The sequence below is a fragment of the Mastomys coucha genome, unplaced genomic scaffold (genome assembly GCF_008632895.1).
Source record: "Mastomys coucha isolate ucsf_1 unplaced genomic scaffold, UCSF_Mcou_1 pScaffold15, whole genome shotgun sequence".
Taxonomy (NCBI): Eukaryota; Metazoa; Chordata; class Mammalia; order Rodentia; family Muridae; genus Mastomys; species Mastomys coucha.
This window is the reverse complement of record NW_022196897.1, coordinates 58,848,222-58,866,933: the sequence shown is the minus strand read 5'-3', so window position 1 is coordinate 58,866,933 and position 18,712 is coordinate 58,848,222. Positions and strand designations below refer to the sequence as shown.

Sequence of the window (18,712 nt, the reverse complement as noted above, 5' to 3'; positions counted from 1 at the left end):
TTTTTCTGAATCCTCTGAACTTAGGCGCTTGGCCAGGATCCGCACCAGATGCTTCTGAATCTGAATTGTTTCTGAGTTTGTAATCTCAGAGAGGAAACCATCTAGATCTTCGGGACAAACACTAGCTCCTGTATTATGTTAATAGTAGATTTTGATAAGTCATCTGTAGGGCTGGAGAGATGGCTCAGCAGGGAAGAGCACTTCTTGCTCTTTCAAAGGATGAGTACAGTTCCCAGCTCCCTAGTTGGAGAACTACCATAACCCCAGCTCCATGCTCCATGCCACCCCCAGTCCCCCTCTGACCTCAGTGGGCACTGGCACTCATGTAGCAGACATTCACACAGACACACACACATATGTACACACAAACACACACATGAATAAAAATAAAATACTTTATTTTAAAAAGAGAAAAAGAAAATCATTCTCTGAAACCCGTACTCCAAAAATTGCATACAAACCAACTCTCCTGTTGGCTAAGGAACCACATGGAACGACCTGATTTTTTTTTTTTTTTTTTTAATGTTTATACTCAGAGATCGAGCAAATGGCTTGCTGAAAGTGGAAGTCCAGCTCAGAGGGTGAACTGAGGCCTGGCAGGGCTAGTATACATTGCCTAAGATGAAGCTTCTGGGGACCACGGGTGAAGGGATGATGCTCTGAGCCTGCTAAGTGGGCGTGCTGTGGAGAGCCATGGACAGTGAAGGCATCCAGCCAGAACAGAGAGGAGTAAAAGGACGGTGACACACCTTCACTGGCCTTTCCAGTGACACCTGCTCTCAGTCTCTGCAGCAAGCTTAGAGTTGCAAAATGATATAATTCCCATTACATGCCATGCAGTATTTGCTTCAAAATGGCTTTAAGAAAAAAAAGCATCCTCCCAAAGAATCAAGTTTCTGACATCAGCAGGAAAAATACATATGTTGGTTTGAAACCCACATACATGGAGAATGTTTAAAGATTTATTTTACTATTTATTTATTCGTGTGTGTGTGTATTAACTTGTGTCTGTCACTCACTCTGTATGTGTGTGTGTGTAAATGAATTACTGTATGTGTGCACACATGCACACACATGCCTGCAGAAGTTAGAAGGGATTCTCAGATCCCCAGGAGCTGGAATTATACGGGTTGTGAGTGGTTCCAAGTGGGTGCTGGGAACCTAACCTTCCAAAGGGCCACCTAACATGCCACTGAGTCATCTCTCCTGTCCCTGTGTGGAGAAACTTTTAAAACCAGAAATGTGACCATTTGTGTGTGTGAAACTGGGAAAACATCAAAACGGACACATACTAAATACTAGTCATCTCTAGGTCTGGGGATGACAGGGAACTTTTGTTATTAATTTCCTACATTTTCTACAATGATAGTGTCTCTTCTCACCCAGAGCACACGTGCGTGTGCTCTCACCCAACCGAGCCAGATTGTATGCAGGTTCACACCCATATCCTCAGGCCTGGTCCAAAAGCTCCAGCCCTAACCCCACTGGCATGGTGAACATTGTTTTTAATCAACTCAGAGCACTTCATCAGCTTTGCCAGTGACTGGTCTAGGATTTAGCCATGGGGTACAATTCAGGCCAGTGACACAACACAGGAAGTCTACTGGGGGTGGGGGGTGAGAGGGAACAGTCCTTCAGGGAGGATCTCTGCTGTGGACAAGGAATGCCTCCATGTGCTGCAGCTGCCTGAGGCACAAGCCAAGCCCTGAGATGCAGGAGGAGGCTGCGGGAACCACAGACTCCTCACCACCAGCCATGAGTCATCTCACCTCCCGGCTTTCATACATGAGGAATTGGTTTTTTGCCTTTTTCCCTCCTGAATGAGTCACTGGTTATTCAAGGCAGTTGGATGGAAGTGTTCTGTTATTGCAGAATAAAATATACCTAGAAGTGGAGAGCCGCTGCTTTCTTAATAAAAAGAAAAGCACTTTGAAAAGGCAGCTTTCGCCCCATCGTTTTGTTCTTGCTGCCCCCGATTCATGCCTAAAATAAATACTATTTATAACTGAGGTCCGTTCAAAACAGCACTAGACAAAAACTTTGTTAATAGCCCAGCAGTCACCTCTTTCCTGGATTAAAAGAGATAATTATTTGAATCTCTAAAGATTCAGCTCGGGCTGGCGAGATGGCTCAGCGGGTAAGAGCACTGACTGCTCTTCCGAAGGTCCTGAGTTCGGATCCCAGCAACCACATGGTGGCTCACAACCACCCACAATGAGATCGGACGCCCTCTTCTGGTGAGTCTGACGACAGCTGCAGAAAATTACGCCAGAGCGAGCAGGGCCGGAGCCAGCCTGAGCAGAGGTCCTGAGATCAACAGCAGCCACACACATGATCGAACACAGTCATCTGTACAGCTACAGTGTACTCATACACATAAAAATGAAATAAAATAATTCTTTAAAAAAAAAAAAAAAAAAAAGATTCAGCTCAATGGGTATGTCAGTCTGTCCTTCCAGACTGATCTGGAAAGTGAGCTGCTGCCCTGAGGTTGGGGGAGTGGGATAACAATTTCACACTGTGGACAAAAGACTGAGAAGCAAAATAAACACAGGGGAGAGAGATGTCAGCCCACTTGGAAACACAAATATCTGGCACCAGACTCTGTGGATGCTATCTGTCCCCACAGGGTAGCCTCGCAGGAGCACAAGCCACACAGAAGCATGCACCGAGAGAGTTGCAGGCCTTACGTGTGATTCCTTTTTCCAGGTTCTCATAGTAACCGCATAAACAAATCTGACGAAGGAGGTTTGGGTGAAATTTCTCAAAAGCTTTAACTCCTTTCAGCCGCGTGAAAATTATGTCCACATCTTCACTAGATCGCTCCAAAGGCCTGCAGGGGGAGAAAGGCCACAGAACCTGTCAGGACTTAGTGAGAAAGAGGCCACAAGGCAGAACTCAATACAGTTGCGTGTTCATTTACCACGAGACAGGGTCGCCAGTACTCTGGGACTTCCTGGAACTTGGAAGGTGGCCCAGGATGACTTTGAACCGCCTCCCTCTACCTCCCAAGTGCTGGACTACAGACCTGTGCCATGAAGTTAGTTGGCTATCCCAAGTGTTCCATCCCAAATATTTATCCACTTGTCCTCATCATGGGGGCTCTCTCTCTCTCTCTCTCTTTCTCTCTCTCTCTCTCTCTTTCTCTCTCTCTCTCTCTCTCTCTCTCTCTCTCTCTCTCTCTGTCTCTCTCTCTGTCCATCTTCAGTTTGTACTATTACAAACAGCTAGGACAACACTAGATTCAAAGAAAATGTTGGTTGTCTTGTTGGACCGTGGAAGGCAGTCTGTGTTCTTGGTTGAGCAAGGCTTATTCTGGAGACCCAGTAGAGAATTCTACAAGGGACAGTAAAGCCACGCCCCTAGACATAGATGCCTGACACCAGGAGCCCTCTAACTCCATTAACCTGTGCTATCTATCATGTAAACAATGCCCCAAGCTCTCAGCATTCTGACTGGACTCCACCCCCAGTCATCTGACCACAGTCAGGTCTGCCCCTCCCCTGGGAACCGAAAGGTAGCACAACCCACTATAAAAGGAACTGCTTGGCCCCTCCCCCCCCCTCTCTCTCTCTCTGTGTGTGTGTATGTGTGTGTCTCAACCTCTTATTCTTCTTGTCTTTACCCTCACCTCTTGCTCCCTCTCTCTCCCTCCCTTCCCCCTCTCTCCATGTGGCATGGCCAGTCTCTACTTTTCTACCCCTTCCCCCTCTCTCTTTTCTACAATAAACCGCCTTAAGACCATGGACTGCCTCCTTTCATCTAGACTCCTTGTGCTAGGGCAATGGATTAGGCCTTCCCCTAAAGAGCCGCTTCTAATCTCCCAAAAGAAAGTCTTCCAGTGTTTCCAGCCTCAACACCAGACCAAGGACTCTTGCCTGTGCACCACCAGGCCCCACTTCTCTCCCCGCCCCTTTTCTCCCTTCAGCGGCAAGGGGGGGGGCGGGGGAGCGGGGAAGGACTGAGCTGCTCTGGGGCCCCCAATTCATTCTCAGCTCTCCCATGGTGTCTAGCAAAGATGTCCTGAGATGCCCAGGAGCTAGAACCTGTCATCCTTGGCCTCTGTGAGGCCCAGGGACCCCCCAGGGCTGTCTCCTTTCCACTCCCCGAGGACTGGGATAGTGGCTCACCACAACCAGATGCACACTCAGGTGGTGTGGAGAGCGCAGGCATCCTCCCACATCTGCTTGCCCAGAGTACCCGAGCTCTGGCGGGACGCAGGTCTCCCTCCCTCCACCCCCATTATCTCCCAGGCGCCCAGCGTAGCGCCCGACATCACCCCAGCTAGCTTCCCAGACAATTTCCACAGAAAGATGTGGTGGGGCTTCTTGTAGAAGAAAAAAATCTAGGATATACAGTGCCCAGCTCCTGGGATGACAGAGTGCCTGGAAGAGCCAGGGGATCCATTGACTTCTGTAGTGCTGTGGTTTGCGCTAAGGCTTCGAGGTAGCCATGTTGAGATCTTTAAGAGGTTATCAGGCCTTGAGGGCGTGCCCTCATGAAGGGCCGTACTGCTGTCACAGGAACGAGTGTGGCACCTCTTCTCTAGGCCCTTTCTCTTTGACTTTTACACAGACAGTATGTTTTGCCTTCTTTGTGCAGCAAGAAGGCCCTGCAAGTACGATCCCCATCTTCTAATGGATCACCCAGACTCCAGAACCATGACAGATGTTTTTTGCCTTTATGAATGTTCCAGTCTGTGATATTTTACTATAGCAACATAACACCCTTTTCCATCCACCATCTACGGTGGACTTCCAAACTATCAGAAGCAAAGGCCTCGAGGCTCTGGGCTTTGAAATGCAGCTAGAAAACCAATGGCTGCCCAAAGAGTCTGTGTGAGCGTGTAGGGAAACAGCGTCAGTACAACAAGAATAACGGGGTGTCCCTCGGAGGGCATCCAGCCCAGTTGGGCACAGGCCACACGATCAGCATCTACAGGGGGTCAGGGCACTGCTGCAGGAGGCCTGGGACTATGCAATACAAGGCAAGCATGGAAATTACCCCAGGAGGAATTGCAAGGCCAGTAACTGAAAATGAGATTGAGCTGGTGAGAAAATAAGAAGAGATGAGGGTCCCTCTTCCCTCACAAAGGAAAGTAGAACCCGTGTTTATTCCCACCCCCCCACCCCCACCGACCCCAGGACACCCTGTGTTAGGAAGGCAGATGAGGGCAGCTGCAGTTTGTCAGCTTAACACTACATAGGAGATGCTGAACACTCAAAAGCAGCAGAAGAAAAATGTACCTCCGTGAAGTTCAAAGGAAGCCAGATCAGCAAGGTTCAAACCCAGACTTTAAGTCACAAAAGATCAATGGTTTCCTGCAGTCCTAACACAAAAGTCTCGGTGATGTTGCCCATGGTAAAACATTTAAGTTCCCCAGAGAGTGAAAAATGCTAATTTTTTTAATTAAAAAAAAATTGTAAGTTACATTTATTTGTTTTGTGTATGTTTCTGTGTCTGTGTGTTTGTGTGTGTATGTTTATGCATTACTGGAAACTCTACCCAGAAGCTCAGGCACGCTGGTCCCTGTACCAGCTCTGACCCAGAACCTCATGCACGCTGGTCCCTGTACCCCCACCCCCCCGACCCAGAGCCTCAGGCACGCTGGTCCCTGTACCAGCTCTGACCCAGAGCCTCATGCATGCTGGTCCCTGTACCATCCCTGACCCAGAGCCTCATGCATGCTGGTCCCTGTACCACCCCTGACCCAGAGCCTCATGCATGCTGGTCCCTGTACCACCCCTGACCCAGAGCCTCATGCATGCTGGTCCCTGTGCCAGTTCTGCTGATCCCACTGTTTCCATCTCAAATGTCCCCCGGGGATTAGTGTATGTGTTTCAGAACACTGGGCATAAGGTTAGTTAAATATACTTGAATTAAAATGACTTTGTAGCTCAGTTTGACTCCTCGTTTTAACAAGAAGTTAATGTTAAAAAAAAAAAAAGATATTTCCCTCCCTTAATGAGCAATTACCAAAGCTATAATAACTCATGTGACCTTTATAAATTACACAAGGTTACAGAGCAAGTAGTAGTACCATCATCAATATGATCACTAGTCGCCATGACCTTTAAAAGCATCTAAGGAGGAGCTGAGAAAATGATCTCTGGATAAAGTGAGATCCAGATCCAGTGAGAGACCCTGTCTCAAAAATTAGGGTAGAGAATGACAAGGGAAGACACTGAGTACTGGCCTCTGGCCTACACACACACAGGCATGCATATGCACATAAATGTAACACACACACACACACACACACACACACACACACACGCAGTGTCTAAAGAAAGCAATGAATACAAAGCTTGAGATATACTCTAGCATACTTGTATGACTTTTGTAGGATCTTTAGACATGTGTGTATTCTTTTCTATTATAGCTATAAGATCTTAAACAATACATACTTAACAATCTGAGTCTTTATAACACTTAGCTTTACAAAGAGTTTTGACACCAATGGAAATTTTTGATCATTGTGGCCTATTAGAGAAAGCAAGTATAATGAATCCCATTTTACACTCAAAAACATTTAGACACATAAGTCAGTATGCTGAAATCATGTGTATTTATAATGCCAGCGATGATGTAGAGGTGTCAAAGGTCTTTGAAACTCAAGATGTTTGCCACTTATCAGGTTATCATCTTAATGATACAATTATTAACCACTTAGAACACTATTTACTCTTTCCTAATTGCAAGTTTTTCCAACAATGTCAATGAAATTCAGAAAGAAGGAGTTGATGATGGTTCATTCAATCTGCATATATTTACTAAGGAAGTAAGTAAAGCTATCTAGTGCTTAAAGACCACGATTTGTGTGTCCAGACTGAGGGCATCTGTGCACGTACAGCAGTTCCCAATGAAGGGGAAGGGAATTCAGAAGGGAAAGAGATCTCACTATGGGTAAACTTCTAGCAAGATCTCATGAGTGCATTGTTTTAAAAGCCCTAAGGCATTAAAACTAAACAAGCCAACAAAATGCTTCTACTCATTTCTCCTTTTGTAACTATAGCAACACTGTTAGCAACTGAGTCTGTAAAGTTTGCTGTTATCGCTTCAGTTTTCTCCCTAGAAGGTCCTACCCTCCCTCCTGACTCCTCCCCCTATCAGTTTCTGATTCATTCACTGCACACATGCATGCACACCTATGTATACTTGCATACACAAGATGCTACATGGATACCTACATAGGAGCACACATATAAACATGTACACACACTCCTCAACTCAGTCACCCAAAATTTTCCTTTGTCTGCTGTGATCCTTGATTCTGCTCGTAGTTAACCCTTAACCAAGGCCACGCAAGGTCTTTCCAAACCTTCCAATGGCTGCACATTTGCCACCAAGAAGCAGAGGCCACAGAGTTTGCAAATTGCTGCTTAGTAACCAGCCTGATAGAATAAATGCTGCAAAGGTGGGGACCTTTGGCTGGCCATGCCAAGGCAGGTGTACCACTAAGAAATGATGCCAGGAAACAGATCTAGTCTAAGAGGTTTATTAGGGGAGCAGGGGGAGCAAAAGGCTGTCCTGTCTTGAAGTGAGGACATGACAGGTAGGCAGGCAGGCAGGCAGGCAGGCAGACAGGGAGGAAATGAGAGAGACAGAGAGAGAATGAACAAGACAGAGAGCGTAGGGGAGGAAAAGAAGGAAGGAGGGAGGGAGAAGGGGAGAGGGAGAGATTGAGAGAAAGAGAGAGAAATTGACAGAGAGAGAGCTGGAGTGGCTCCCTTTTTATTTGTGGCACCTGGCACACCAGGCACACCTGGCACATCTGGTACCCCTAGCACACCTAGCACACCCTGCAGAAGCAGCAAGTGATTACATAAGTGCTTCTAGATCCCTGGGGGCAGGCTGGTGGAAATGCCTGATTTTTAACACAGCCTACCTGATTTTACATCTCTATAAAATAATGAAAAGGAATGTGCCCTTCAAGGTCCAAATTTAAGAAACATTAAACATAAGTCTTTTCTGTCAACCTCTAGAAAACTTTTGCTTACAACAAGGAGTTCAACTCTTACTATCTCTCCTATTTTGTAAGACTTTTATGTAGCCGGGTGGTGATGGCACATGCCTTTAATCCCAGCACTTGGGAGGCAGAGGCAGGCGGATTTCTGAGTTTGAGGCCAGCCTGGTCTACAGAGTGAGTTCCAGGATAGCCAAGGCTATACAGAGAAACCCTGTCTCGAAAAAAAGCAAAAAACAAAAACACAAAAACAAAAACAAAAAAACTCATTTACATAAATCTTTTCCTCTCACCCCACCTAGCAAAACCCATATGCAAATGTTTTAAGCACCACTATCCTCCTACACACACACACACACACACACACACACACACACACACACACCTTTGTTTACACAAAGGCCTTGCTTCATTCTTTTAACTTAAATGACTTAAGTGGCCTGCTCATTCCCACTTGCCTTCATCTCCTCTGTGGCAAGTCTTTTAAAAGTAGCCAGCCAATCACTAAACACAGAACTCAGATCCCAGCCAATGGGGAAAAGCCACAGTCACTACTTACATTAGACTAAAACTCTGAGTCAACTTCCTATCCCTGAATGCTTGACCTGCTTTCATGAGTAATTCACCCCCCCTCTTTTTTTTTTAAAGATCTATTTATTTTCTATTTATATGAGTACACTGAAGTTGTCTTCAGACACACACTAGAAGAGGGCATAGGATCTCATTATAGACGGTTGTGAGCTACCATGTGGTTGCTGGGAATTGAACTCAGGACCTCTGGAAGAGCAATCAGTGCTTTTAACAGCTGAGCCATCTCTCTAGCCGCCTCCCCCTTTTAAGATTTATTTATTTATTTTATGTATGTGAGTACACTGCAGCTGTCTTCAGACACAGCAGAAAAGTGCATGGGATCCCATTACAGATGGTTGCGAGCCACCATGTGGCTGCTGGGAGCTGAACTCAGGACCTCTGGAAGAACAGTCAGTGCTCTCAACCACTGAGCCATCGGTTCATCCTTCTGATGAGAAGTCAAGCTTTGCCTTGTTGAGACACTTTAACTGGAGTGGTAGTCTCTTTGTGTCTTTTTGTGACTCTGAACTTATTTCTAACAAAATGAGATCAGACATTGTGTGTGGTTGGAGGCCATGAGGACCACCATTTTGTCCTTAAACAAAGGTAAAGACCCATATACCTTCTCCTCCCCACTGGATACAGCTACGATGATGTCACAGGCTCCACAGGGGACTGAAAGCCACTGCTCTGTGGCCCTTGAAAAATCTCTCTGTTACCTAGAGACCAGGACCGGCCTGGCAAGGCATTTGTGAGTGAATGGAGAGGGAGGAAGGCCTTTTAAAAGACTACATTCCTTGCTATCTTTTATTTCTTCAGATTTAAACCACAATATAAAATCAAAGTACAGCCTTGTCTAGGAGATGCAGCTCAAGTAGATCACTTGCCTAGTGTGGGAAGCCATCGTAAGCACATCGCCATTACAAGATGGCGATGACATCCAGCTTGCCGTTAGCATAAAAACGCCTTGTGCGCGTGTGCCTGTAAATCCCAACGATCTGTGGCGGAGTGCCTTTGGTCACGTCAAATGGCCTGATCGTCTCACAGCCTATTATGAGTCGCCACGTCTGAGGCGGGCATAGAGCTCTATATAAGGGAAGGGTTTTGAGATAGTCGGGGTCCTCCTCAACTGAAGCTTGTGATCTCACTCTCAAGATGCATTAAAGCTTGTACTGCAGAAGGATCCTGTGTGTGCTGCGTTGTTCCTGCTGGCGGGAGGTAGCGCGGGACAGCCTAGCACATACAAGGTTGATCCTCAGTACAGAAAATAAAAGGTCATATCAATTTCAGAAGCCCACTTCCAAGCATCTCTTGATTGTGCCTTAGTATCTAAGGTCAGGACAGCACCATCAGGCCATGTACACACCCTCGGCCTCAGCAGGCTCTGCAGATGCCAGCTGAAGTAGATCACCCCAAATGCACACAGAATAGAGCACTCCGATATGCTTGCCCTGCTAGCATTAGGGTAAAGGACAGTTTTGCTCAGTCCTTTACATTCTAGAAGAGTGTCCATGATGAGTCAGGTAACAGATGCTTTTTTAAAATGCTTCAGGCTAAAACAGAACTAGTGACTCTTCCTGGCGGTGATTCACAGAGGAGTCGATCAGAGACTCTCATGGGGCTGGCCCACTTGGGGCTAGAGTCAGATGCTCCTGAAATTTTCTGCTTGCTTCTTGTTTGTCTGCCTGTCTGCCTGCCTGCCTCTCTGCCTGTCTGTTTTGGAGTCAAGGTCTCATAGACCAACCTGTAATGTCTAAGCAGCTCAGGCTGGCTTTGAATTCATGATCTTCCTGCTCCTACCTCCCCAGTGCTAGGTTACAGGTATGAGGCACATACCTGCCTACTAATTATCCCATTCCTGAGCAATGAGAAGGGAAGCATGAATTCTGCTCTGTAGAATTGTAAATTCTATTCTATATGCTATTCCATGTGTTGTATATCTAAGCCAATAGTCTATGGCACTATCACTAAGGGCCATTAAGTCTTATCTATATTGAGGCAAGAAAATGGATATTAGTTAGCCTGAAACAGTAATTTTCTGCCTTGAATCATCTAGGCCCATCTGAAGCATGGGACACACAATCAGTAGCATCAAAAGAGGGAAACAGATGTTTAGTAGGAAGGGTTTGAAAAAGACTTTCAAACTGAACCAGCTGGTTAGGTTGTCCCTAAGAGAAAGTGGTTTCTGAGTCATGGACCTTCTTAGCCATTTGTTTTGGTCCCAGCTCTTCGTGGAATACTCCTTGCATATTTCTGCCTCCCCATCCAGCACCAAGTATCTCTCAGCACCTGCTACTAGCACCCCTGCTTGTGATAACTTGGGGAACCCAAAGGAGAAGTGAACAAGGATGCTAAGCTGAGACCCATTTAGTCAGATCACAAATCTCTTACCAAACCATACCCATTAAACAACAGCCAGACACAGCCCTTATAGGTGTGGCTGGTTGTAGTTGTTAGAATGAGAATAGCTCCCATAGACTTCTATACTTAAATACTTGGTCTCCAGTTGGTGGAACTGTTTGGGAAGGATTAGGAGGTGTGGCCTTGCTGGAGGAGGTGTGTCACTGGGTACAGGCCCACACCATTTGTTAGCTCTCTGCCTCCTGCTTGTGCACCAAAAGTAATTCTTAGCTACTGTTTCAGTAGCATGCCTGCCTACCTACTACCCATTTCCCTGCCACAACTGTTATAGACTTACACTCTGAAACTGTAAGCCCCAATAAATTCTTCCTTCTATAAGGTGGCTTGTATGATCTCTCTTCACAGCAACAGAAAAGTCGTCACTAAGACACAGGCTAACCAATGTTCATATTTGATAATTCAGAATAGTCATTTAAGTACCACAGAGAATGATAATTTGGGTTTTTTTTCTAATAGGAAGTTTTTATTTATTAAAAAATTCTAGCAGGGCACAATGCCTTTAATTCCAGCACTCAAGAGGAAAAGGCAGGGGATAGCTGTGAATTTGAAACCATCCTGGTCTACATATCGAGCTCTAGACAAGCCAGGTTTAGTGATCTCTGTCTAAAACTGAAAATAAAAATCTATGGCACAATTTGGTGGTAGAGTACATGTTATCATATATGGGTCCTGAGTTTAACCACACATACACACACATACACACACACTCATGCACACGCATGCATGCACACACACGCGCACACACACATGCACATGTGTGTGCACACACGTATGCACGCACGCACACATGCACACATACACATGCATGTACACACATGCACACACACACACACACACACACACCTCTTGTATCACTATTAAAGGAAGAGAAACTTTCACTTCATATTGTGATGGAATACTAGTACCAGACTAATTCTTTGAGAGTAAATAGAAATTGAACAAATACACAAAATACCTGCTTTCAGACATTCGATAACAGGCATCACTGGACTGTGGTCCAAGCAAGAAGAGAAACACAGAGGGAAAGGATTCACAAAACAGCCTTGTTTGCTGAAACACTATGTGAAATACGGGCAAAGGGGGAGCATGACGGACTCACAACGCTGGTAGTGGCAATTTTCAGTGAAGTGATTCACTGAATAGGCTATGGAAGGAGTGAGCTGAGGGTGGGGCTTACTGAACCATCATCCGCGCAAGCACAGGCTGGAGAGGTCTGGCGGGACACAGCTTTGGAGAAGGGCTCTACAGGACTCTGTAGGTCAGGCATTCTCACAGATACAGGAGCTCTGAACAGCGGAAGACGGGGCTCTCGACCACCCTGTGCATTTAACTCAACCTCCCCAAACCGTACTCCAGCCCCACACCACAGACTTCCCCAGACAAGGCTTAAAAATAAGCCTGGTGGAATCAAGTTGACTGGTCAGTAAATTATCTGCCTATGAGAACATAAGCTGACTTTCTTTTTAAAAAGGAATGAAAATCCAACCTCTCAATTATCATAAGATCCAAAATGCCTAACACTCCGCCATAAAATACTATAAACCCAGATAAATGGAAACATGGAAACAGATCTAGAGATGTGGAAAATACCAAGTAAAAATAGCAGATTGGCCGTGATAAAGGTATTCAAGAATTTAAAGGAAAAGATTGGCATAGTGAATGAATAGACAGGAAACAGCAGTAGTAAAAGTTTTAAAGTTTTTCTTTATTTTTTAAGCACAAATGGGAATTCTAAAGCTGAAAAATACAAAAGGAAAGGGGAAAAACAACCACACCATATGGAATTATGGACAGACTGGCTACTGTAGAAAAAACCGCCAATGAACAAAGAGGCCGGCAGTGAGTTATCCAAGGTAAAACACGGAGAGAACAAAGTCTTAAAAACAAGTGGCCAGAGACTCAGGGGCCTATGGGACAAAACCAAGAGAACGTAATATACTTGTGATAAAAGCTACAGATAGAAAAAAGGGAGGAAAGGGGGAAATACTTGAGAAATGCTGGCTGACTTTTGTAACTAAAAATGCAGTAAAGAGTCCAAGCACCCAAACTATGAGAGTAACGTTTTTGCTCTATAAAAGAGGGGGATTAAGGATGACCACAAATGTTCTGCCGTTTGCATCAAGAAGCAGAACTTCAGGGCTGGAGAGAAGGCTCAACAGTTAACCCTGGCTGCTGTTCCAGAGGCACCAGGTTCAATTCCCAGCTCCCACATGGTGGCTCACAACTGTCTATTACTCCAGCTACAGGGCCTCCTAGGGAACCAGGCATACACATGGTGCACAGACATACATACAGAAAAAACATACTCATACACATAAATGAAAAATAAATGTTTAAACAGAGGTTTTGGTTTGGGGTGTTCGCGGGCTTCTTTTCCCTCTTTCTGAACACACACCAGCCCTGCCGCCAACGGAATGAGACAGGCCTTCAGCTTTGATTCTCTCGAGCTCTACTGTTCCAACAAGCGGTCTAAGTTACCTGATTTATAACTTTAGTAGGGTGGCATGGGGCTAAGCTTGGCCTAGGATCTTAACCAGCTTAAGAAAAGTCCATGTTTACAGGTAGTTATGGATTGGGCTGATAAATAAAATTGAATCAGAAGAATAGGCCCACCATTCTGCAACCATGTGACACCTTACAACCAAAATGTATTAACCACTGTCACCAACTCATCCCTGTGCCTTCCACATGCAATGCTGATTCAAAATGCACATAATATATGTGTTGTTTTTTTTAAAAAAATGATGTTTTTTTCACAATACAGCTGACTTTGGCCTATAAATTAAAGAATATTTAATATAGTGATCTCTCATCTAAAAGAGTTTAATAACCTAAAGATTCTATAAGTCACAGTTAGATAAAGTAAAACAATGCTTTCTTTCATGGTGCTCAGGCCAATAATAGGGGACGGGCTGCTAAATAACTCTGAAGTGGCTAGAAGATAAAACATTTAACTTTTTTAAATAAACGTATAAATAAAAACAAAATTCTTCCATAATACACATTGTTTCCGCAATTTCAAAATCACAGATGCCAGGGGAAGCAAGTGCCCTGAACTCCTTCTGTTTGGAAAAAGCTTTTGGTACCCCTACCTGTGAGAAATGACAAGGGCACTTCTCAAAAACACACACCTCCAGCATGCCTCACTGCACAGAACAGAAGCCCCAGGAAACAGAGCCTGTGCCAAGGACATAAGGCAGGTGACGATCAGTCAGGAGTGAAGATCCTGCCCAGCACTGCTTCTGTTCACTGTGAGTTACTGCGGGTTTCAGAGAAACCAGGATTAATAGTCCAGAGCAGGTTAGCTAAGATGTAGAAAGCTGATTTAATAATAATAATAATAAAAGACATCAGCCTTGTGCCTAGCATTCGATTTCAGACAAAGTTCAAATTCTTGCATTTAAAAAATGACAAGTGGGCGAGAGATAGCTTGGTGATTAAGAGAATTTGCTGCACTCCCAGAGGACTTTAATTTGGTGCCCAGCAACCATGTCAGATGGCTCACAACCACTGTAACTCCAGCCTGGGGGGTCTAATGCCTCTTGCCTCTGTGAGTATCTTGCATGTATCTACAAGAGCATGCATATGAACATACCCAACAGCATAATTTTAAATTTTTAAAAAAAGTCTTTTTAAAATAATAACCACCAACAATTATGACTACCAAAGCAAAAAAGGCCTGGGAATGGAGATCCTAAAAGTCCATGTTCAGACAAAGTTTGCTGCAGTCACGTACAATCAACTAAGCAGGAAAGCTTTGTGACTACCTGCCAAAACAGAGCTCTGGTTGAGGGAATCGCAACAGAATTCCTAGGTCCACCCATGAGAGCCAGCAAGACAGAGGCCCACACTGGCTCCAGTGCACAGACTCCAGGCAAACAAAGCAAGGATCGCCTTTGTCCCATAACTTTGCAGAGATGAATGGCATCAGAATTTTGAACCTCCATCTCTAGACCCTAATCAACAAGACCGTCGCCGCATGTGCTCCCAAAGCAAAATGGAAAGTAAGTTTGAGTCTTACAAGGAATCGGATCTCAAGTCTGCCCTATGCTAACTTCTGCTCCATTGGGGAATCCAATGCATTTCTCTAAATCACAGTAACACAAGGCAAGAAGTGGTCACGTCTTCATGCAAAGGTACGTGGAGGTCTGCATAGACGCCTGAAGACTCAGAAGGAAGGCTTCTTCTAATTCCCAGTTCTCTCAGCACCAATACCAGCGTTCTAACTAGTCAGGGAGAGTGGGGGGTAGAAAGTGTTTAAGAACCAAGAGAGGATAAAAGGCGTCTGGCTAGCAAGATAGTGAAGAAAAAAAGACATGGAGGCTGGATGTTAAAGAGAGGATGTAGTTGGGAGTTCTACAGGTTCCTCAAACAACTAGACTAAGAAATAAAAGTGGATCTGATAGGACACCAATGCCAGTGAACCAGCCCTGGAAAGCGGGAAGGGAGCTGGGGTTTTTTGTTTTTTTTTTTTGTTTTTGATTTTTTGGGGGGTTTTTTGTTTGTTGTTTTTAACCAGAAAAAAAAATCAGAGCCATTATTTTAGAAAATCTATCTTCCTGCAGGAAGTGAACTGGGAGGGAAGAGGGTAAACGTATGCAGAATAATTGAAGCCGGACTTTTAGGGCGCTGGGTGGCATCCTTCCTACCACCCAGCCCTCGCCTGTACACTTTCAGAGCATCACAAGCTCACTCAGGTGTCACAACGCCCAAACCTCTTCCCTTTCTCTCTAATGTCTGCTTAGCAGTGGTGTAACAGAAGTCTGATCTGGAGATGGTCATGGCCTAGGCCTATAGTCCCTGTGAAATTATTAATAATGCCCTCATTCACTCTCAAAACTGTCCTGGTTTAGTCAATAAATTATGCATGCAGCTTACTTAGAAAAAGCCCATTCCTGCCTCCCTGGGGCGGGGTGTGCCAGCATCAGGAACCTGCTACCTACACCTTGCAGCCTCTCCTCTCACCATGATGATGCCCTCTGTTTGTCTGCCTCACCACATCACCAGATGACCCACCTCGTTCTGACTTTGGAGCTTCCACCGCGTCTTCCCCCAGCTCCAGGTCAGTGAAACAGATCAGGATTTGGATCCTAGCTCCTGGGATATGTAGAAGTCCAGAAAAGGCTCTGGAGCCTGGGGAAAGGCAGATGGAAGACAAAGGCTCCCCTCCGGGGGCTGATGAGCGAGATTCTGGGTCTTTCTTCTTCTCCTCTGCAAGTGTCAGGAGGGTGTGAACAAGATGAAAGGGTACATGGGTTCAGAGAAAACAAAACCGGTGGCCTTGACTACACAAAAGCAATACTAATTACAGCCTCTGATTAAACATCATATGAATCATTTGTTTTTAATTACAGTGCTGCCCAGGAACACACATGTAAATCACACAAGGTGCCAAAATGTTCTTAGTGAACTGTTATTATAATTATAATTATAAATACTCTATACATTCATGGTTATGGTCTGTTATGCCTGATCCTTTGAATCCAACACTAACCCTGATTGCTCCTTTTCTTAGTTAGGGTTTTACTGCTGTGAACAGACACCATGATCAAGGCAACTCTTATAAGGACAACATTTAACTGGGGCTGGCTTACAGGTTCAGAGGTTCAGTACATTATCAAGGTGGGATCCATGACTGCCGTGCAGGCAGAGCTCTACATCTTCATCTGAAGGCTACTAACAGAATACTGACTTCCAGGCAGCTAGGATGAGGGTTTTAAAGCCCACGCCCACAGTGGCACACCTACTCCAACAGGGTCACACCTTCTAATAGTGTCACTCCTATTACTAACAAATCATCTCATTCACTCAGAGGTCTAGATCTTTCAGGTACTAATGAACTTCTACAAGGAAGGAAGCACCAAGTCAATAGAAATTATCTCTACCATTGTAAGAGTGAAAAAACAAAACAAAACAAACAAACCGGCAGCATGACATTACAAGGTCGCTAATGACAAGGAAAACAAACCATCCAGCAGCTCCGTAGAACCTAATGCATTGGGGGCAGGGAGAGTAGAGTGGGCCGGTGCAGAAAGCTGGCCGATTACACTTTCATTCACACACAAATCCAAACAGGAAGTGGGGCAAGGCTATAAACTCTGGAAGCCCAGTGGTGGACTTCTTTAAGCAAGGCTGGACCTCACAAAGCAGCGATCCTTAACCTGTGGGTTACCTTTGGGGGTTAAATGACACCCCTTAGGTGACCTTCACAGGACTCACCTAAGACCACTGGAAAATATAAATATTTACATTATGATGCATAATGGTAGCAAAATTACAGTTATGAAATAGCAACAAAAATAATTTTATAGTTGGGGGGGTCACACTCATACTAAAGGGTTGCAGTATTCGGAAGGTTGAGAACCGCTGTTTTAAAGGTTCCTTAACATCCCAAACAGCAGCATGAGCTAGGGACCAAGTAGTCAAATACAGGAGAGGAGACCTCCCTCCTGTAGAGATGGCAGCCCCAGCTCCTCAACCACACCCACAACATAGGGCAAGGCAGTGACTGCAGTGCCTGTGTCGGGGACTGGAGCATGTTAGGATTGGAAGGGGTGGGGACTGTTGCCTCCTCTGTGGACCACCATGGTCTGCTTTGTGCTGACATTCCAAGAGGGGACTAGAGGGACAAACAAACTGGTCACAATCTACCAGTGTCCAGGCTAATCTCTGCTGAGACCTCCATAGAATTCTGGACGACCCATATTCTCTGCCAGAGTTGGTATCAGCCACCCTTGGTCAGTCTAGAATGCACACATTCATTCTCAGTATCAACTCTACTCTATTAGACTGGGCAGACTCAGGCCACACCTTCTCCTGAAGCAGCCACCAAGGGCCCACAAGGACGGCTGCCTGCCACGGTCAGTCCACGTGGGCTTAGCTTGCTGAACTAGATATTTTAGCAGGTATCCTGCAACATGGTTTAAAATAAACTCTATTAATTATTAATATGACCCAGACAGCCCCCTAATAATCAAGTGATCATCATATATATTTCTTTATTTAGCTTTGTGCAACTATTGGGGGATGTCCCCAAATCTAATTCTCTAATGGCTAGACTGGCTACTTCCTCAACTGTGCTCCCCAAATACTTGCTGTTTAAGTCTTCCCAGGTTATTTCTGCTCCGGTAGACTGTCCGGGAGGTGGGGCATTTTATTCAGACACACGCTGCTGGTCCATCATGTCTAATGGAGACTTCCTCTTTTCTCTCTTCTTCCTTCTCCTCCTGGTCCCTACCTGTGACCCCCCAGCCTCGTAACTCAAACTCCACCTCTCTCTCTCTTCTCCCCAGTTATTGGCTGTAGCCATTTTTATTTAACCAATAGTTTTAAATTTAGTAACAAGGTTTGCATAACAAAGGCTGGTTATGTGGGAATTCACCTGTCTTGGGGCAGCCAGATCTTGGGGTACAGAATTTAGCATTTGAATACACAGCAACACCAGACCAACTTCCAACAGTCTCCCACACTCCTGGCATCTCTAACTTCCCAGCGCTTTCACTAATTCTTTAGCTTTACTCTGCTGGCTTCAAGCATCTTCCCACAATTGTTTGATTTATGATATAACATTTGGCCTCCCAGACCTTCCTCTGTATTCTGCATGAATGCAAAAGGAGTATTAAGTGGATAGCACCAAGATCTCTTGCCAGCTCAAAAAGTGGCTGGCTTCTTGGATCACCACTACAGTGGTCAGGGTGTCTGGGCAGCTCAATATGGTGAAAATAATCTTGAGATCGCAACTGGGGGGGGGGGGGG

General features: G+C 45.2%; 1 protein-coding gene across 2 annotated transcripts in view; it reads right to left on the bottom strand.

The window, feature by feature from the left end:
• The window catches only part of Rapgef4 (Rap guanine nucleotide exchange factor 4), a 293,101-nt gene that overhangs the window by 226,803 nt on the left and 47,586 nt on the right, over window positions 1-18,712 (bottom strand). For both annotated transcript variants that reach the window (XM_031370606.1, XM_031370607.1), the window contains exon 2: window positions 2,691-2,833. In XM_031370606.1, the coding sequence (XP_031226466.1) occupies window positions 2,691-2,833 (143 nt within the window). The remainder of the gene's footprint in view (window positions 1-2,690; window positions 2,834-18,712) is intronic.